The sequence below is a fragment of the Manihot esculenta genome, chromosome 1, assembly GCF_001659605.2.
Source record: "Manihot esculenta cultivar AM560-2 chromosome 1, M.esculenta_v8, whole genome shotgun sequence".
In the NCBI taxonomy this organism is placed as follows: domain Eukaryota; kingdom Viridiplantae; phylum Streptophyta; class Magnoliopsida; order Malpighiales; family Euphorbiaceae; genus Manihot; species Manihot esculenta.
Genome location: NC_035161.2, coordinates 6,284,165 through 6,306,784, shown reverse-complemented (window position 1 = coordinate 6,306,784; position 22,620 = coordinate 6,284,165). Strand labels below are relative to the sequence as shown.

General features: G+C 38.7%; 1 protein-coding gene across 1 annotated transcript; it reads left to right on the top strand.

Annotated features, from left to right (window-relative positions):
- The first annotated feature begins 15,913 nt into the window (after window positions 1–15,913).
- On the top strand, window positions 15,914–19,961 carry LOC110631348 (protein argonaute 7). The gene is made up of 3 exons (XM_021779149.2): window positions 15,914–16,558; window positions 17,080–18,319; window positions 18,432–19,961. The coding sequence occupies exons 1-3, from the start codon at window positions 16,192–16,194 to the stop codon at window positions 19,888–19,890; spliced, it is 3,066 nt and encodes a 1,021-aa protein (XP_021634841.1). The 5' UTR covers window positions 15,914–16,191; the 3' UTR covers window positions 19,891–19,961.
- The last annotated feature ends 2,659 nt before the right edge of the window (window positions 19,962–22,620 follow it).

Genomic DNA, 22,620 nt, shown 5'->3' with positions numbered 1-22,620 from the left:
TTTTTTATTGATTCAAGTAAAGAAAATTTTACCAATTAAACCACTCATGTTTCTTGTTATTTGCATTGAAGCAGCATCAATTAATATAATTGAATTTGAAATAAAAATAAAAATATAAAGCAAAATAATTTCAACCATTCTATTCTAGATATTAATTCAATCCACTTACAAAACATGAATTCTTGTTGATCACTTCAATATGTTTCAACTAGGTGTTAAAATTCAAACAAAAATCATATAAACAAAGGGCAAAGTCAAGATATCCATAATTCCAAAGGAGTTCTGTTGTGTGCAATTATAGAAACTGAAAAGAGAGAATGATTGCATTTTGAGGACAGAAGGCAAATTGTTGAAAATAAAAATAAATTTTATGCCAAACTTGGTGGCCACAGTTTGTGGATTTCAATTCCATGTAAGCCAACTATAGAAACTTGAGTTATGTAAAGGATGTGGGTCTTAGAATTTTATACAATTATAACTTACCTAACTTTATTAGGTGTGATATCTTGATATTGAATAGATGGTAGACTCAAGGTATATTTTAGTAAATTTGGTCTGGTTGGCTCGTGTCTTTCTTCTTTTATTCTTTTTTTTTTTATTCTCTAATGATGCATAACTACCGTCCTATACCTATGCATCCTGTCATTATTACACGGGGCCGTATGGATGGATGTACTGTGTCATTTTTCATCGTCAGACGGTTATTTAATTTCTTCCCGTACCATGTTGATACAATTTCGGATGTATAGAGGTTTGTTGTCCCATGAATCCATCAAGTCGATTGGGCTGGACCTTCTTCGCTTGAGCCTAATCTCTGTCCTGTCTAGCCTGTCCAAGCGAGGCCTGGGCTGCGTACTGAAGAACAGACTTGTGTTTTGGATTTTAATGGGGTTACGGCCTGACCTTCCAATGTGGGCTCAGTCATAGTCTAGTATCCAAGGCCCAGTAGTCATAAAGTGCTTCTTTATCCGCTCATGATTTATTCTATGATTAATATGGGGTAGATCTCAAAGCTTCAATTATTACTATGCGGCTCTAGGAGTGCTTTTGTCAAACGTCTTTTCTTCGCCTTTACCCATTTCAAGTTCATACTTTTGATTTCACTTATAGTTCTATCTTTTGCGCTACTTCTACTACTTTGCCCTCCTTCTTCTCTGTAATTTTTGTTTTCTTAATTTAAGGTACGTCTTACTCTTCTCATGACTTCCGTTAGAGTCTTCGATGTTGTAGATTTGGTATCTTCCATCACCCCTTCTTCCCTTTCTAATTACTTCTCCAGCGAATATGCTAATACCACCATTTATAGGATTAGGCTCCCCTTTTTAATGAAAATATTGTTCTTCCCAATCCACCTCTTGCGGGCTTAATAGATGCTCAGCAAGGGCGCAACTTGATCTTCTTTATCAAGGAGCGCGATTTCAGACTGACCTTTTCTTTTACCCATTTCTTCATCGAAATCTTCCATCACTTTGGGGTGACTTCCCGTATGTTGTCTCCTAATTTCATCCTATTCATGTTGTAACATCCAGCTGCTTGCTTGGATGTGGGCGACGTCCCACATCGGCGGAATACAACAATTTCAAATTGAACATAATAGCTAGCATGAAACTACTAAATAACTTGGGTTAATCATTTTGGGTCAAGTGAAAAGTGGGTCTAAAAGTTATTTAGGCCAGTTTGGGCTGGGCTATTTCACATGTGCTGCTTTGTGTCCGTCTGTCTGTGCTGGGATTTTGCCCCTTCTGTTGCGTTATTTTGTACCTTCTTTCGCCTCATCAGATCCAACCATGGGTTCTACTATTTTGGTTCCCAGGCAAGGTTGTCCATCTTCACCGGGTAGAAGAACTCGATAAAAGGATGGGCTGAGGCCTTTGTGGTAGTTGAGCTAAAAGAGAGCTCAGGAATCAACTGGGATATTGATCTCTTTTGGGGGGAAGTCCCTCAGGGCTACAATGACTTCCCAGGTTAACCCTGTTGGACCAAGTCTGCCTTCTTCGACTAACCTCTATAAGGAAAAAGTATGACGTCGAGAAGTGCATGTTCATGTCCAACCTTCGGGACTGTCGAGAAGCTGGTATTACTATTTTTCTATTTCTCTTTCTTACTGTATTTTTCTCTTGTTACTTTGAGTTTTAACCGAATTGGTATTTTCTTTTCAGCTTCTACCATATCCATGGACACCATTAAGCTTCCAAAGAACTTCACCCTATCTCGAGAAAGCATGAAGGCGACTCTAGCAGCCTTTAAGGCCAACAAGACGGTGGCTGACATAACCCTAGAGGTCTTTCAGGCGGTGGACCCAGCAACTGCGAACTGTTCTACTGCCCCTGCCCCTACTTTGGCATTGGTGCCTGCAGCAAGGGGTTCTCGGTCTGCAGCCTCGAGGACGTCTGTTCCTGCCAAAGCATCGACTCTAGCAAAAACTTCGGCTACCCCTAAAAAGAATTCCAAGGAGCCTATCGCACTCAACGAGTCCATCGAGAGCAGTCCATAGGAGTGCACTGAAGTTGTCCCTTTAGACGTCCTGACTCTCCAGGTTGTGGGGACTATATTGATTGGAGGGGCAACTAGCAAGCGGGCGCAGACCTTAGAGCCTTCTACTGGGAGCAGGGCTGCTAAACGGGCTCGTATTATAGAGCCCACAAGGATAACCCCTCCCCCTTCAGCCGACAAGGGGAAGAAGGCGGTGGAGCAGTTGTCGTCTGCCCTAGATAATGAATTTTTGAATGCTGCTAAGGTGATCCCTAAGTCCACATCTGCCTCGATAGCCAAGTTGTTGTGTGAGAAGATGTTCAGGGGGATCTCGGATGCCTCTGATCCTCATTTCTTGGCCCTTATCAGCCACTTTGCCTACTCTACTAAGCAACAGATAGTTTTCAGCTCTTGCTCTTTAGATGACCTCGGGGATAGCTTGAGGGAGATGTTCTTCATGGTAAGTCATCTACTCTCTCAAGGATATTTTCAATTTCTTTAACTTTTTTTTAACCTTGTTTTTATTTATCAGTGGCAGGCCTTTAGGGTATTCATGGAGATTGATGTCTGAAATCGGTCCTTCCAAAGCTCGGTGGAGCAACGCATTGCCGAGAAGCACTAGGATGAAAATACCATTACCACTGATGAGGCCCACAAACATATCATTGAGTTCTAAGGGCAGATCAAGGACCTCACTAAGCAATTAAGGGAGGTAAAGGAAGAGGTTGCTCGGGCTTTTCAACGAGCTTCTGCAGCTGAGTCTCAGCGAGATAAGGCCTTAGCACAGATGTCCTCTTTGGAGGAGTCTTGCCGCCAACGTGATGAGGCCAGTGCCTAGCGTGATGAGGCCTTAGCTCGTGCTGCTATTCTCTAGCAGGAGCTTAATAAACACATCGAGGACCTGAAAGGTATGGCTTTGGCGGCGGAGGAGTCTCGCCTTCAGCAACAACAACTCCACCAAGAGGTCTCTGCTCTGGAGGAGAACTGTGTTGCGTTATTGAGTGATGCTCGGGCTGCAGAGGATAGGGTCCAACAGGCTTATGAGGAGTGTTTACAAGAGTATAAGGACTCTGTAGAGCTGAAAGGTAAGATCCAGTAGGCCTACGAAGCATGACTAGAGGAGTACAAGGCCTCTCCAGAGCTGAGTGAAAAAGTGTACAAAGAGGCCTTCCGTATGTTCGCCTCAGGCTTTAACCAGGACCTTAAAGCGGCTAGGGATGCCCCCTCCGCTCTGTTGGCAGACTGCGAGTCCCTAAAATGGAATGGCGAGAAGGTGTGCTAAGAAAGGATGACAAGCCTTTGCCCAAGAATGCTCCTCGCTTGCCTTCTGGACCTTGGAAGAAAATACTATAAATAACCATGTAAATGATTTAGTTCGTTCTGCTCCTCCTTCCCCTACTGCCTTTGTAACTCACTCCAACAATTAATAAAACTTTGAGTTTTTGTTATTTTCTCTCTTATTTATCGAATTTGCTTGCATGTTTACACTTAGGCTGTTTTCATGTATATTGCTTGTGAATTTCAATGAGCTGGCAGCTCATTAACTTGCTTTACTTGTATTTCCAGACTTAGGCTATTTTTATGTATACAGCATGTGAACTGCACAGGGTTGGTAGTTCGTTAACTTGCTTTGCTTGTAGAGCGTTTTACTTATCGTATTATTTTTCATGTCTATTGAATGCTTTTTGTTTTCTTGAAGCCTTTGGCCATATGGGTTTAATTTTCATGCATCCCTTCATCTCAATTCATATTGCTTCTAAGTTACATATTTTTGCCTTATTCGTGTTCTGTCCTTCGCGTGCTTATTTCTGGATTTTAATGTTAAGGTTTGCTTTTATTTTGATTTTATCTTAACTTTGTTTTTCTTTGGTCTTTAGGAGCACTGAGCTTATTTTTGAAGTCGGCGTGGTGTTTTGGCTATGTAAGCCTTAAATTAGCTTTTCAGTGGGCAATACTCTATAATGAAGTTGGCATTCTAATGCCTTAGGTTAATTTTTCATGTGCCAAGTTCTACTATGAAGTTGGCATCATGCCTTAGGCCAGTTTCTCTACACACCGGGCTGTTTTATGAGATTGGCATCTTGTTTTCTTATGATCCGAGCTCTTTTGTGAGGTCGGAGCCAAGCTTTCTATTCTTATTTATGTGATCCATTCCCTTAGGTGAGGTCGGACCCAGGTTTTTTTCACTTGTGTTCTTGTGATCTGGGCCTTTTTGTGAGGTTGGAGCCAGTTCTTATTTGTTTGTTGAGTTTTATAAGTGTTGAGGTCCTTTCTTAGGTCGGTAGCGTATTTCTCAGTTTGTCTTTCCTTGGGCTTATAGCCTTACTGTTGTTGGACCTTCATTATAGGCCTTTATCCCCCAATCAGTTTTGTCGTGTAGATGATCTTACTCCGAGATCGGTCACCCACCTCATTGGGGTCTTCATCTCCTCAACCGATTTTATGGTGCTGACGGTCTTATTTCCAAGGCTGGTCCCCTACCTCATTGAGGGCTTCATTTTTTCAACCGATTTTGTGGTGCCGGCGATCATGTTTTGAGACCGATCACCTACCTCATTGGGTCTTCATCTCCTCAATTGGTTTTGTGGTGCCGGCGGTCATGTTCCACGATCGGTCACCTACCTCATTGAGGGCTTCATTTCCCCAATCGATTTTATGGTGCTCGTAGTCATGTTCCGAGACCGATCACCTACCTCATTGGGATCTTTATCTCCTCAATCGGTTTTGTAGTGCCGGTGGTCATGTTCCGAGATTAGTCACCTACCTCATTGAGGGCTTCATTTCCCTAACCGGTTTTGTGGTGCCGGCGATCATGTTTCAAGACCGGTCACCTACCTCATTGCGGTCTTCATCTCCTCAACCCATTTTGTGGTACCAGTGGCCATGTTTCGAGATCGATTACCTACCTCATTGAGGGCTTCGATACTTGCTCAGGAATACTAATTGGAGGGGGGAAGATGGCAATTTTATTCATATCTTCAAGAACAGCAGCATTGTACACTTTTATGGGAAATACCTTTTTAAATATTGGATGTTCCAGGTGTGAGGCTCTGAATTCCCTTACAGGTCTTCAATTCAATATACCCCAGGTTTGATTACCTTGGTGATTCTGAATGGGCCTTCCCATGTTTGCACTAGCTTCCCCACAGCTGCTCTCTTTCCTGTTGCTTCTAATCTCCTTAAAACTAGGTCCCCGACCTTCAAGTTCCTTTCACGGACTTTCTGGTTGTAGTACCGAGCTGCCTTCTGTTGTTAAGCGGTTGTTCTTATTTATGCCTCGTCTCTGATTTCTTTGAGAGCATTCAAGTTGCTTCTTAACTTCTCACCGTTGGTGCTCTCATCACTGAATTTGACTCGATGAGTAGGAATTTGCAGCTCTATAGGGACTACAACCTTGTTCCAAATGCTAACGTGAACAGTGTCTCCCCTGTTGGTGTTCGAGATGTAGTCTAGAAGGCCCACATGATACTATGTAGCTCAGCTGCCCAGTTTTTCTTAGCACCGTCTAATTGCTTCTTTAGCCCTTGGAGGATAGCTCAGTTTATCATTTCAGTAGGACCATTTGTCTGTGGGTGAGCTACTGAGGAGAACTTGTGCCATATGCCCATGTTCCTTGTGAAGTCTTTAAAAAAGTTGCAGTCAAACTGCTTTTTGTTGTCTGATATGAGCATTCTGGGTATTCCAAATCGGCATATAATGTTCCCCCATACTAAGTCTATTACTTTCCGAGCTATGATGGTAGGTACAGCTTTTGCCTCAGACCACTTGAAAAAGTACTCCACGACTATGATCACAAACCTCTTCTGCCCCACAGTCTTAGAAAATGGGCACAGGATGTCTATCCCCTATTGAGAGAATGGTCATGGGCTCGATATGCTTGACTATGGTGTAGCCGGGCTGTTGATAGCATTGGTGAACCTCTGGCAGATATCACATCTCTTGACAAACTCCCGAGCTTCTTTCTTGACTATGGGCCAGTAATATCCCTACTGGAAGATCTTGTTTGCCAGCGTGGTTGCCCCCTTATGAACTCCACATACTTTCTAGTGTATCTCTTAGATCACCATGGTTGCTTCTTCTGATTCTACACATCTTAGCCATGAACTGGATTTACCTCTCTGATAGAGGGTTCCACTTACTGCTTGATAATTGGCAGCCTTAGTTGCAATTTTTTGGGCTTCTGCTTTATCCTCAAGCAATTTTTCCGTTTCAAGGTACTTTAGGTATGAGGTCATCCAGCTTCGTTCTTCATCGATTTGTATGACGGGTGTTGGCTTCCCAAAGGTGGGGGTGCCAATTTACTGCACATACACTTCATTTGGAAGTTTTTCTAGTTCCTCCACAGATAACTTACTGAGTAGATCTGCTTTTTCATTCTCTTCTTGGGGTATTCTCTGATACTGAACAATGATCCCTTATCCACCGAGCTCGGCTTTTAGAGTTCGTACCCTGGCTATGTACTTCTGGATAATGGGATCCTTTGCTCGGTATACTCCTGTTATTTGGTTCACAATAAGTTGAGAATCGTTGTTTATTCTAAGGTCGGTTACCCCTACTCCCAAGGCTATATGCATCCCGTTTAGGAGAACTTCATATTCTGCCATGTTGTTAGATGCCAGGAACCCAAAGCATAAAGCGTAGCACACTCTGAACTCATCTGGCCCTTTCAATAGAATTTCTACCCCACTACACGTGGAACTTGATGCCCTATCTATGAGTAGGTTCCATCTGAATTCATGTGGTTGTTGATCCCCCCTCTTTTTCTTCTACTGAACTCAGTAATGTGTCATTCTGCTCTTTGTTGTCCGAGCCAAAGGAGCACTCAGTTACAAAGTCAGCTAAGGCCTGAGCTTTGATGGTCGTCCAAGGTCAGTAGATAAGGGAGTACGGACTGATTTCCACAGACTAGGCTAGCATTCGTCTTGAAGTCTCAGGCCTGTGTAAGATTTTCTTCAGGGGTTGGTCAATCATTACCACCCCCTGGTGGCCTTCTAGATACATTCTAAACTTCCTCACAGTCAACAACAAAGCAAATGCTAGCTTCTCAATATTCATGTACCTGACCTTGGAGTCTCTGAGCATCTTACTAACATAGAAGATATGCTTTTGGTTCCCTGCTTCTTCTCTCACCAGCACAGCACTCACTGCCTGCTCGGATGCAACCAAGTAAATTAATAGTTCCTTTCCTACCAAGGGGCTACTAAGCACATGTGGGGAGCTGAGGTACTCCTTGAGGTTTCTGAAGGCTTCCTGATTGTTAATCCCTTTTTAGTACATGATCTCAAATATTTAATGATGATTATGGAAAACCAAACTTAATGTATGTATGTTACCCCATTGGAGCATTGTTGAGGACTCCAGTGTGGGTTGATGTTTATGTTTATGAATAGTGCATGCACAGGTTGAGTTTGGTGATTGAATGGAAAGAAAAGTTCAAAATTTTTATGTATGTTGTTGATCATGTATGGGATTAAACAGGTTCACAGGATGAATGTTTGGCTTGCTACGGGTCCCGGCAGCTTTAAGCCGATCTGGATCCTAGCGCCGGTAGCGGTCCGATTTTTCGGGTCATTACACTGATAATCCTCTGTTCATTCAAAGTTTGGGACCTTCCTCGGCTTCTTGAAGAAAGGTAGGCATCTCTTTGCTGATTTGGACATGAACCTGTTGAGTGCTACCAATTTTCCTGTAAGCCTCTGTACATCCCTTACACAAGTTGGCTCAGGCATAGCTAGTATGGCTTTTACCTTCTCCGGGTTTGGCTCTATGCCTTTCTTACTAATCATGTGGCCTAGAAATTTTTCCCCTCTGATGAATAGGCACACTTTACTAGGTTTAACCTCATTCTGTATTGTTGCAATACCTTAAAGACCTCTTCCAGATCAGCCAAGTGTTGCTGGAAGGTCTGGCTTTTAACTACCATGACATCAACGTAAACCTCCACGTTTTTCCCTAGCTGATTCTTAAAGATCTTATTCATCAACTGCTGATATGTTGTCCCGCCATTTTTCAACTCGAAAGGCATAGCTTTGTAGCAATATGTCCCATATTCAGTTATGAAAGAGGTCTTTTCTTCGTCTGACCTATCCATAGAGATCTGGTAGTACCCGGACATAGGATTTAAGGACGATAAGTAATTAAAAAATCGACCATTTTATTAATATCTCGGAGGGGATAACAATCTTTTGGGTAGACTTGATTTGCATCAGTGAAGTCTATACACATTCTATATTTTCTGTTGGCTTTTTTTTTTACTAACACAGGGTTGGCTAACCACAGTGGGTAAATCACTTCCCTAATAAATCCGACCTCCTTTAACTTCTGCACCTCTTCTCTTGTGGCTTGTTGTTTATCCTTCCCAAATACTCCCTTCTTCTGCTTCACCGGCTTGGCCCTAGGGAGGATATTCAGTTTGTGGGTCATCACTTTAGGATCAATCCCCGGCATATCTAAGGGCTTCCAGACGAAGCTTGAGGCATGCCCCCTGATCAGAGCCATCGCAACCTCTGTTTGGTCTTCTTCGAGACTTGAGTTGATGCTGAAGACATTGTCACTTTCTTCCTCAAACAATAGGAAGGTCTCTAACTTATCCACAGGTTTAGTCCTGGCCTCTCTCTTTTCATCTTGGACCTCTATAACCTCAAGGTTTATCTCTTCTAGCTGGGCGCTTGGTTCCTCCACTGTGGCTAGTTATACGGCTCTGGCCTCCTCTTGTCTTCCCCAGAATACCCCCACCCCCGCCTCCGTCGAAAACTTCATGGTCAGGTACCGGATGCTAATTATTACTTCAAAGTAATACAGCACCGGCCTACCCAAGATGGCGTTATAGCTTAGGAGTAGCGTCACCACAAGGAACACTGCATAGTGAATTCGGGATAGAGGTGGTTACCCTAGGGTGAGGGCCACTTTTACCTTCCTTTCTACTGCCATTGGGGTTCCCTCTATCCCTTTTATTAGAGCTTGGTCCCTCACCAGCTATTCTTTAGGTATGTTCATCTATTGGAAGACCTGATAAGGCAGTAGGTTCACCTTACTGCCATCGTCCATTAGAATCTTTTGAACTCGGAAGTTATGAATGACGGGCTCTATGACCAAGGCATCATCACGAGGCATCTGCACCTAGGGGTGAGCATTCGGTTGGTTCGGTTCAAAACCGAATCGAACCGATATAACCGAAAACCGAAATGCAGTATTTTACATAAACCGAACCGAACCGAATAAGAGGGATAACCGAATCGAACCAATCTAGTTCGGTTCGGTTCGGTTCGGTCGGTTCGATCGGTTCATGGCCATGGGTTTACTTCAACAATCAAGAGCACAAAACTTCCAACAATCAAGAGCACAAAACTTCAACAATCAACAGCAAACAAATTCACAATCAAGAGTACCCAAATTTAACAATTAAGGGTACACAAATTCAACAATCAACAGCAAATCACAAATATTTACTTACCTTCTACAGTTGACTCAAGTTCAACAGCACACGGTGGCGCTCGCAGATAGCGATGTACGACACAACCGAGGGCTGGAGGCGCGAGAGGCACTCTTGGTCCCGGAGTCTGGTCCACGGACTGTGAAAGGCTCAAGGCTAGAAGTGCGACACAGAGACTCGGAGAGGACTGAGGGCTGTGGAATAAGCATGACTAAATTACCGACTGCCCGACGATGCGTGGAGAGCCGATAGAGAGCGACGGCCGACGCCGATGATTGCGTGGAAAGAGAGACTAAAGATCGGTGAAGAGCGACGAGTTGAAAGTTAATCGATGATGGTGAATCAGTCCAGTCAATCGACGATGGTGAATCAGTCCAGTCGAGAGGAGAGTGGAGGCACAGGCGAGAGAATCTCACGGCGAGATGCATGCGTGGCTGGTGGCTTTACTCAGAAACAGACTGGAGGCTGGACAGTGAATGGTGGAACCGCCGCCGGAAGTGGATGGAGCTTAGAGGCGAGGCACTTTGAGGAGGGCGTTAGGGTTGGAGGTGAGCACAGAGATGAGAGATGGAGCACTGGCGGCACGCACGGAGAGACAGAAAGTTGTTTTAGATTTAGGGTAGAGCAGGGGCGGGGAAGGGAAGGGAAGGGAAATAGGAAGGGAACTATTGAAACGACGTAGTATAGGTTATTTCGGTTCGGTTCGGTCTAAGCGAAATTTTTACGTTTAAAACCGAACCGAACCGAAATCACCGATTTTTCAAAAATTTCAAACCGAACCGAACCAAAAAAAAAACCGAACCAAAATTTCAAATCGGTTTGGTTCGGTCGGTTTTTTCGGTTTAAACCGAATACTGCTCACCCCTATCTGCACCCCCTGAACATCTTCCATACAGAAAGAGATGGTCATTGGGGAATGCTCCACAATCTGCATTACTTCAGCGCTACTTCCCTCCCTATTCCTGCTTCTTTTCTTCCCCCTCTGGCTCATACGACCTTTAGTCCCTCCTACGATCATGTTGATTGTCCCACTAGAGCTGTCATTCACCAGTACCCCTATCTGTCTCCTGGGCCTTTCCCCTACTACATTCTGCTATGGTCTCTGGCCCTCCGGCTTTTTCATAAAATTTCTAAGGTGTCCCCTCTTAATGAGCCTCTCTATCTCATTTATTAATCGGTAACAATCATTTGTATCATGGCCATGAGTCCGGTGATACTAGCAGTACTTATTCGGGTCCCTCCTATTTGCATCTGCCTTCATCGGCTTGAGCCATTGTATAAAGTCCTTGTCTTGGACTACCACGAGCACCTCGGCTCTAGATACATTCATAGGAGTGATCATCTCGAGAATCTAGAGTTGATAGGGTCTCTGCTCCTTCCTCTCCCACTGGTGTCTGCTCAACGCCTCAGGCCCCCAATCCTGCCTCCTTTCCTATATGTCTGGTCGCTTATCCTCCCCAGTCTTCCCCCTGTCTCTTGCTTCCTTGGCGAATCTGCTAGTGTTAAGGCCTCATCCTATCTTATATACTTTTTCGCTCTTTTCATTAACTCTGCCAATTGGCGGCTTCCTGCACAGCGATCCAAAGAACTCTAGGGAGGTGGTGCCCTTTTGTATGGCTTCCACGGCTCTTGCCTCATCGAACTCTGGTATTTGCAAAGCCTCTGAGTTGAACCTGGGCACATACTCCTTTAGGGACTCATTCCTCCTCTGCTGGACCATCTCTAAATAGCTTGTTTTCTTTTCAGCCGGGACTTCAGCAATAAACCTGCTGATGAACACGCTGACCAGGTCCATGAAGCTCTTAATACTTCCTGCTTCCAAGATGTTGAACCACACTCGGGCCAGTCCAGTAAGGGTGGTAGGAAAAACCTTGCACATCAGGGCATTTGAGTGGGTCTGCAGCTCTATAAACTTCTTATAGTTCAAGACGTGTTCCAGGGGGTCCCTGTGCCATCATACGCGGCCATTGTCAACATCATGGATTTCTTGGGGATGATTTTTTGTTGTACCCATCTCACAAATGGGGATGAAGTTGGTAGCAGGGGGTTGCTGTTGTCTCATGACCCTAGCTGTGCTAATAGTTTCTCTTTCAGCCTCTCTAGTTTTTTATCTACATCTGCCTCTTCTCTCCTTAGCTTTTTCTCCAGGCGGTAGTTTTTCTCTAACTCTTCACTCTCTGACCTTTCTACTGGCTCAAAAGAGTAACTTTCAGCCTCGCCATTCTCGATAAGCTTCCTTACTACTCGACCTCTTGCTCAAGCTAGTGGCTCATTCCTTATGTTGGCTTCTCTATCTCCATCACTCATTCTCCCACTGCTTTGCTGAGGGGTTTGGTGATTTAATGTGGGTTGGGGCTCATTCCTTCAATTACTGGTGGTATGCTCAATGGAGTACTGAGTCCCCTCTGTTGCAACATCTGGCCTAGCCAGTGAGCAGTGTTTTAGAGTTAGAGGGCCATGTTATGCAGCTCTTGGTCAGATAGGGTGGTTCAAGACATAGTTCCTATCGAGCTTGGCAAAGGGTTAAGCAACATGGGTGGTTGATTCAGTTCAGTGGGGCGGTAAAGCTGGAGAATGAGAATTGTGGTCCTTTCTGAGCAGGTGTTTTTGGTATGGTTTTTGCCATGATTGGCCATGTGAATCTCAATGGGTGTGATGAGGATGAAAACTCTAATGACGAGAACTCTAATGATGAGAAGATCTCTTTTATTCCTACAGACAGCGCCAATTGATGTCCTGAGATCCAATAGATGGTAAGCTCAAGGTGTATTTTGATAAATTTGGTTTGGTTGGCTCGTGCCTTCCTTCTTTTATTCTTTTCCCTTTTATCCTTTATTGAAACATAACCATCGTCCTGCACCTATACATCCTATCATTATCATGTGGGGCCCATGCAGACATACTGTGTCGTTTTTCATCATCAGGCAACCATTTAATTCCCTCCAGTACCATATTGATATGATCCCGGATGTTTAGAGATCTGTTGCCCCACGAATCCATCAAGTCGATTGGGTTGGACCTTCTTCGCTTGGGCCTGATCTCTACCCTGTCCGGCCTGTCCAAATGAAACCTAAACTGCGCACTAGAGGACAAACCTAAGTTTTAGATTTTGATGGGTTCCGGACTAATCTTCCAACGTGGACTCAATTATAGCCTAGTATCAAAGGTGCAGTAGTCATCAACATGGATTTCCATTATTAAAGAGTTTTTTTTTTTTTAAAGGTGGTCTTGCACAATTGCAAGTAGTTTTGGATAATTTAGTTGGTTTTGTTGTTAAAGTCATAGACCTATAATTATGTTTGACTAAGTTGTTAGTCAACTTCCAGTACTTGAGTTTATCCTTTATCAATGTATTATTTACATTCAGAAGAAAAAAAGGAAAAAAAAAAAAGGTAAGCAAAGAATTGTGCCGGCTTTGTCACTTAGATGGGTCACAATCCTTCCTTCTCCTACAATGATGTATCATCTTCTGGCTTTGCAAATGATCTTTAAATTTTCCCTTTTTATAGAAAAAGAAATCATAAAATTAATAGAAAAAATTAAAGAAATGATAGAAACCCAAATAAATAAGAATAAAAAGACAACCTCACAAATTTCTACTGGAAGCTAGTGATTTAAGTGAGATTTTTCTACACAAAATCAAAGAGTGAAAAATCAACAAATCAACCAACTACTAATTAAATCAAAGATTTAATCAGTTGGGTAAATCTTGTTTTTTTGATTTTGGAAGGTAGTTGCTACTATTTTGCCATTTTAGAGGGACACAAATGGAATTTGAAAATTCCATGTGTACTCATTTGGAAATTGTTATTGTTTGACTAGTCTTTTATTTTTATCAATATATGCTCAGCAATTCATTAACAAAAGATAGTGGACTAGCCATTGATGTGATCCCAATTTTTTTTTTATTTATTTAAAATTGAATTATCTTAGGCTCCACTCTAATCATGTTGTTTCATCACCAAATTCAAAGGGTGTTTATCCTCTCTTTTTATATACATATTGTGTAATAATTTAGATCAAAGCCATAATTTTTTTTTATTCTGCAATTTTAAATTTAAATTTTAAATATGGATTAAATTTAAAATTTTAAAAATAGTGTTTTGTTTATGATGATAGTCGAATTTTTAACATTTGGGTTGAGGTCGGATTCTAGAGAAAAAAAAAAGTTCAAAACCCAATAAAATTCACTATTGATGCATCAGTATGCTATCCAACCCGTGACTAAAGCAACTGACCCAAGACTTGGATCTATCAAAGAGAGTTTAGCTCGTATGACGTGATGGAAAGTAACAGAGTAGGTCCAGCTATCCGCAGTACTATCAGTATACGCTCTGGAGGATAAGTAAATGGTCGCCTGATATGTCCGTATGTACGAATCTGAGTGACAGGAGGAACATGTGACACTGTAATAAGATAGTGGTTAGGCGTCACTAAAGAAAAAAAAAAAAAGAAAAAAGAGAAAATATGTAACTCATCAAACTAAGTTTAGACACACTTTTATACTTTTATTTTTTCTTATCTCATAATATCACTAAATATTATTTGATACGAATTTAAATTAATTAAATTAATAATTGAGATGCTAAATATTGTTGGATGCGAATTTAAATTAATTGAATTAATAATTGAGTTGGTGGCTAATGTATATATCACTAAATATTGTTGGATACAAATTTAAATTAATTGAATTAATAATTGAGATGCTGGCTATGTATATATATGATATTAAGATTATATTTTGAGATGGGACAAATAGCTAAAGTTGACTATTCTTTGAACACAAAAGGAGAAGAGGAATAGAAAATTCTTGTTCTATTATGACATAGTTTTTACTAATGTCAAAAAGGGCAACAACATCATTGGACTTAGAGAGACTTTAGATATGCAATACTTTTGTTGAAGTTAGCTTTGTCAAATAATCAAAAAGAAAAAAAATTTTCTAAAAATGGTCACTAATAATGATTTAATATGTGAGTTTGAAAATTTAATTATTTTTTTATTTAACTAATAACTCTTCGCCGTCCAAATTTAAAAAATTCTCTTTTGATAAGACACATAATCTTATTTTTAAATAAAATATTGTTTTACAAAGACATAAATTATATTTGAATTATGAGTTTGAATGGTAAAAATTTTTAGAAATATATTCAATTTTGATATTCAAAATATAAAAATTACTATTGATTTTATTTTGGATAAATTTTGATTTTTAAATATTTGTTCCATAAATTTCAGTCATTTAGGTAGGAAATATATCAAGAGTTGAATTGGAAATGTGTTGATTCCAAATCCCTAACATAGACTAATTTTGATTTTTGACCCTAAACAAAGGCATTTCATATGCTTCTGTCATGTCTTACTTTTTGGTCTGCAAAAGAGTCTAACAGATGTAACATGCCTATTTTAGTCTCAATTCATTGATTTTATGTTAATTGGAAGGTAATCATGAGGATGATCAATGGAGTAATGCTTAGAGAAAATTAGCAGAATTCTTTTTAGAACAAAAAAAAAAAAAAAAAAGAAATTATAAGTTTGACCACTGTAGACATGAAAGTCTAATCACTATCAGCTAAGACTATTTTTCTTGAATTTTTTATTAGTTTATATTAATAAAGAAAGAATTACTGTTAAAAAATTAATTATTTTACTTTTATTTTAAAATTATTCTCTAATTTTATCAAATTATTTTGTACTTTTATTAAAAATCTGTTAATTAATTTATTTTAATTTCAGTTAAAAAAACTAAATAACATATATATATTTAAAATTATAAAAAATAATAATATAAATATTAACACAATTAATGTTATTTTTAATAAAAAATTAAATAATTTTAAAATATAAATAAACTAATAAATTTCTCAAAATGGGATTTCATAAAAGTAGAAAAATAATTTAAAAAAAATAGGTAGATAGACTCTTGTGTTTGACAGATAGTCAATAGATGAGAAAGAGTATATTAGTACTCCAAAAGTTATAAGATACATTCTGCTTTTGATACACACATTGTAATAAGTCCAACTCCAATCAGACCCCTACCCATTTTCATCACTGCAGCTTTTCAAACTTTCTTTTTAAAGCCCCTCCAGACCTTCAATACCAACCAGACCTCTTCATCTTCTCTCCATGTCTGTGTCTCAGAAGATGTCAGAACCTGACACAAAGAACCCAAACTCCTTTTCTCTGTCTGTAATAACTTCAGTGTTCTTCTGAATCCTCATCTCATGAGCTTCATATCAATCCCTTGTTGTTCTATTTGTTTTGTTTCTCTCTCAATCAGGTAGATGGAGGACTCAGATGAATCCAATGGTGGCAACAAATGCACCACCAAGGCTAGAACTTTGAGAGCCAGGGCTAAGACCAACTCCACCCATAAGCATGAGTATCAATATCAATATCAGCATCAGCTCTTTCAATATTCAAACCAGTATGGGTTCTTTAATCACAACCAAATCCAATACCCAAGTTACTACCCAGCTCTTCTTCCTCTGCCTCCTCCAATACCTATTCAACTTGCTCTGACCCCACCTTTGCTTCAAAATCATAGCTTTAGATCAAAAACCCATTTGCAGAAACCTTCTTGTAATCTAAATAATCATCCTCTTCCTACCTCTTCTGTTAGTCAAGGACCTGTTGTCACAATCTCATCAGGTGACATTGCTTATCTAAGACAACCTCTCTAATTTTGTTCTTACTAAAATTTTCTTTCTCTCAATCATCATTATTACTATTTTTCCCCTTTTCCCATTGATGTTGTAGGGAAGTTTTCACATATAGTTTTTATGTAAAGATTATTGATAAAGTTTCTTTTTTTGTGTTTCAATTTTTAGTTTTGGCAACAGAGTCCTTTAGAAACTGAATTGTTGTCAAGTGATTGTTTCAATCTCTTTCACTATGTTATTTTATTTATTTTGGCATACTGTGATAATCTGATAACTATAGAGCAGCCCCATGAGCAATGAAGAAACTTTTTTTTTTGTTGTTGATTCTGATGCATAGAACTCAGATACAGTATGTTCTTGATTCTGTTGAAGCTCCAGTGTTTTCAACCTTTAGTATTAGATGATTTAGAATGAGAGCAAACCATATCTAATTAGTGAAAGAAATTAACAAAAAGGAAAAAGAAATTTAATTCCAGTGAATGTCCTGTTTCTTTGTGCTTGTGCATCCAGCTCCAGAGGGGCTGCAGCAACGAAAGAGCCCTCCTGTCAAAAGAAATGATGGAAGAACAGCTGTGCAATCCACCCCCCATTCCCAAGCTCTTATAGCTGCAAGGAGACCAGATTCTGGTGGTGTTGAAGGATCAGTTGTTACTCTTGTGGCCAACCATTTTCTTGTCCAATTCAATTCGTCGCAGAGAATTTTCCATTACAATGTAGAAATTTCTCCAAATCCTTCCAAGGAAGTTGCCAGGATGATCAAAGAAAAACTGGTCCAAGACAATTCAGCTGTGTTCTCTGGAACTTTTCCAGCCTATGATGGCCGGAAGAATCTTTACAGCCCAGTTGAATTCCAAAATGATAGGCTTGAATTCTACATGAGCCTCCCAATCCCAAGTAGCAAATCATCATTGCCTCTTGGAGAACTAAATGACTTTCAAGAGAAGCATCTGCAGCTCAAACTATTCCGGATAAACATCAAGTTGGCGTCGAAGTTGGACGGGAAGGAACTGAGCCGGTACTTGAGCAAAGAAGGTGATGATTGGATCCCACTTCCTCAGGATTATCTACATGCTTTGGATGTTGTTTTGCGCGAGAGTCCGATGGAGAAATGCATACCTGTAGGGAGATCATTCTATTCAAGTTTAATGGGCGGAACAAAGGAAATTGGAGGAGGAGCTGTTGGATTGAGAGGATTCTTTCAAAGTCTTAGACCCACACAACAAGGACTAGCTCTCAATGTAGATTTCTCCGTGACCGCTTTTCATGAAAGTATCGGAGTGATCCCCTACCTGCAAAAGCGTCTCAAGTTTCTGAGGGACCTTCCTCAAAACAAAACAAGGAGTTTGATTATTGAAGAAAGGAAAGAAGTGGAGATAACTTTGAAGAATATCAGGGTCTTTGTTTGCCACAGAGAAACTGTTCAGAGATACCGGGTTTATGGCTTGACTGAAGAAGCTACGGATAATATCTGGTTCGCCGACAGGGACGGGAAGAAACTGAGGCTGGTGAGTTACTTCAAGGATCACTACAATTATGACATAAAATTCAGGAACTTGCCATGTTTGCAGATTAGTAGAAGTAAACCATGTTATCTTCCCATGGAGCTTTGTATGATTTGTGAAGGCCAGAAGTTTCTTGGGAAACTGTCCGATGATCAGACAGCAAAAATTCTCAAGATGGGCTGCCAAAGACCTAAAGAACGAAAAACCATTATTAATGAGGTCATGAGAGGATCTGTTGGACCAACAAGGTGATTTCATAAAGTACCTTAATGAACTATGCACTAAAGAAAATTTTCCATGAAAATTGATTTCAATTCTGCACTTGATTTTTTCTAATTATTTGATCATCTTAATTGACAGTGGCAAGCAGAGCAGAGAATTCAAACTCAATGTTTCAAGAGAAATGACAAGACTGAACGGGAGGATCCTGCAGCCTCCGAAATTAAGACTTGGTGATGGTGGACTGGTAAGAGATCTGACTCCTTCTCGCCATGATCGGCAATGGAACCTTGTGGACAGCCATGTCTTTGAAGGAACAAGAATAGAAAGGTGGGCACTAATGAGTTTTGGAGGCACCCTTGATCAGAAGTCCAACATTCCAAAATTTATAAACCAACTATCACAAAGGTGTGAACAGTTAGGCATTTTTCTTACTAAAAACACAATAATTAGCCCACAATACGAGTCGACTCAAGTGCTTAACAATGTCGCCCTTCTGGAATCGAAACTGAAGAAAATCCAGAAGGCTGCCGCCAACAATCTCCAGCTGCTTATTTGTATAATGGAGAAGAGACACAAAGGATATGCAGATTTGAAGCGAATAGCAGAAACAAATGTTGGTGTTGTAAGCCAGTGCTGCTTGTTTCCGAACCTCGGCAAGTTGAATCCACAATTTCTAGCTAATTTGGCTCTCAAGATCAATGCTAAAGTTGGAGGATGCACAGTCGCTTTGTACAATTCGTTACCCTCGCAGATTCCACGCCTATTTCATTCTGATGAACCTGTGATCTTCATGGGAGCTGATGTAACTCATCCTCACCCTCTTGATGACTTCAGTCCATCAGTTGCTGCTGTTGTTGGTAGCATGAACTGGCCAGAAACAAACAAGTATGCATCACGAATGAGGTCGCAAACGCATCGACAAGAAATTATTCAGGACCTTGGTGCAATGGTGAAAGAATTGCTAGATGAATTTTATCAAGAAGCAAGAAAACTTCCCAAGAGGATAATATTCTTCAGGGATGGAGTAAGCGAAACCCAGTTCTACAAGGTGCTTCAAGAGGAGTTGCGGGCGATTCAAGAAGCATGTTCGAGATACCCAGGTTATAGACCTCTCATTACATTTGCAGTTGTCCAAAAGAGACACCATACAAGGTTGTTTCACTGTGAAACAGATGAATCTTCCATTCAAAACCAGTTTTACGGCGAAAACATACCCCCAGGAACAGTTGTGGATACTGTTATTACTCATCCAAAGGAATTTGATTTTTATCTATGCAGCCATTGGGGAGTAAAAGGAACAAGTAGGCCAACTCATTACCATGTCTTGTGGGATGAGAACCAATTCACTTCTGATGAATTACAGAAGCTAGTTTACAATCTCTGCTACACATTTGTAAGGTGCACAAAGCCAATTTCTTTGGTGCCTCCTGCTTACTATGCACACTTAGCTGCATACAGGGGCAGGCTTTACCTCGAACGATCGGAGTCAATGGCTTCCATGAGAAATGGTTCTAAGATCTCAAGAGCTGCTCCACCAAAGGCAACACCTCTGCCAAAGCTCAATGAGAATGTAAAGAATCTCATGTTCTATTGCTGAGTTTTGTTATATCTTCCACACTGATGTAGTTCCAATTTGGTATGTACAGTATCACTTCAGCTAGTTTTCAATTATTAGAACTTATAGGTAGGCAAATCAAGGATTAAATTGCTGCATTGGATGGTGAATTTAATAGGTGAATCAAATTATTATGAACCTTCTTATGGCCAAGTGTCACAAATCAATCCATTAGCTTTAGCTTAATGGTAGTCATTTTAGGGTTTTAAAGTTTTGAGATCAGATTTCAGTTAAAGCTAATTGCAAAAAAGCATCAGATTAAATATTACAAAAATTATAAAAAAAAATCTAAAATACCTGAAGAATTAATTGAGAAATATTTTTATAAAATTTATTATTAATTAATGAGTTTTTTTATATTTTAGGGGTTAAATAGTGAAATTTTTAATAATTAAAATTAATTAATTGATTTTTTAAAATTTTAAAAATATTTTAATTAATGAATATTTTTTATATTATATAAATTAAATAATAAATTTTTGAATGAAAATTATATATATTTTACATTTAAAATAATGTATTTGAAATTTTTAAGTAAGAATTTCATATTTTACTATAAGAACAGAAAGAATAGGAGAGAGAGAAAAAAAGGAAGAAAGAAGAAGAGGGGAAAGAAGGAAATGAAGTATTACAAAAGGCTGTGGCCATGCAATTGAAATGAAAGAAGGTGAGTGTGAATGGGCAATGGCAGTGGAAGCAGCTGCTGTAGTGCCAGCCATTTAATCACTGTACCAGTACTCTGACTTTCGACTTTCCCTTTTGTCTCTCTCTTTTTTTATTTGTTTTAATTTTTTATTATTTATTATTTTTATATTTTGCTGTTATTATTTGCATGAGATGAGATAAGAGTGACTGACTGACTCAAACTTTTAAGTACAGCACGGCCATGGGAATGCAGAATCCAGATGAGACATCTATCATAAGTACTCTCAGATTAACGTGGCCCTTTTTAGGATCATTTTCCTTTTCCCTCTCCTCTAATTCTCATCACTCTCTCTCTCTCTCTAAATTACTATTCAATTCTCATATTATAAAAAAAATTATTAATTTAAAAAAAAATTATATTAAAATTTTCTTAATATTTTTAAAAAAATTATTAATTAATTAATTTATTAATTTTAATCATTAAATATTTTAATATTTAATTTTTATATTTTAAAAATTTTATTAATTAATTATTTAATTTTATAAAAAATTTATTAATTAATGTATTTATATTAAAAATATTTTAACTTTTATTATAATAATTAATGATTAAAATTAATAGAAAAATTAATTGATAAATTTTTTAATAATATATTTTTTAAAATTAAAATATCAATTAATATTTTTTAAAAAAATTAAATAATAATTTTTTATTTTTTAAAAATAATTATTATTTGAGTTAAGAAAACATATAGGTTTTCAAATTTAGCTTGTAAAATTACATATTTAATATTAAATTGACATACTACTAAATAAAATTTGTAAAATTATAGTGATAATATTTTATTGTATTAATATTTATATATTTTTAAATAATTATTAAAATAAATTTAATTAAATATTAATTTTGTGTACGCACGTGTGCATATATATAGTTGTATGTAATTAGAGATAGTAAGACCGACCCAGCCCAGTGAACTCTGAGACCGGATCTCCACCTGAATCAGTCCACTTCTCTCCAACCCTGTCATGAGAAGAAATGACAATAGGCATGGTCACTTCGCAACCCTGTTCACTCACGCGCAGGAAGGAATTAAATCGTCGCCTGACACAGAGAGGGTAGCCGCATTATCCGTACGTATGGACCCATACAACAGCAAGTGTGGTCCTGTGGCAGAAAGGTCGTGACACGCTAAGGGAAAGGCGGGATAAAAAAGGGAGGCACCCTCCTCACAAACTAAATTTTATTTTTAGTATAGGGACCTCTTGTAAAATCTAACCTTTTCTTTTCTGGATCTTAAATTATCACTAAGTTTATATGTGGATTAAGAATATTTAAAAATAAAAAATATCGAGATAAAGATAAAAATATTAGAAAGACAAGCAACAATTTTTGAAATAATATACTAAAATTGTGGGTGAAATTTTAATTCTAAAAGTTTTGGGGCCATGGCCTCCAAAGCACAATGTAGTTCCACAGCTGCCCCCATCACACGAGCGAGGGAGGGAGAGAAATGGGAAGGTAATTATTGTTTGATTTACACTTGGAAATTATTTTATTAATAAAATGAAACCAAAAATAGAATCAAAACTAGCAAGCTGTAAATAAAATATAAATCTAAATAATGTAATTATTCTAAAATGAAAATAGAAAGACTGAGTTGAAAGTTCTGACAAACCTCTAGGAAAATTTTTATTATTAAATCTTTATACTTTTAAGAAAATTCAATACTTCATCAACTCTTTCAAAGTTATTCAATAAAAATATGTTCATATTTTATAAAATCAAATTATTTAATTATTTTCTCAAAAAATTATTAATTATTTTAAATATTTATATTATTTAATTTATTTGACTAAAACTAAAATGAATTGATTAATGATTTTAGATTAAACATTTCAATTTTATAAAATATAAAAAATTAAATTAAATAAATTTTCAATGTAAACGAACTTGTGAAATTTCTAAGAATCTAAAGATAAAATAGTAATTATTCCAATATCTTAAATTTTAACTGTAAAAATATTATATTTATTTTTAAACTATATAATAAATATATCCTTCGA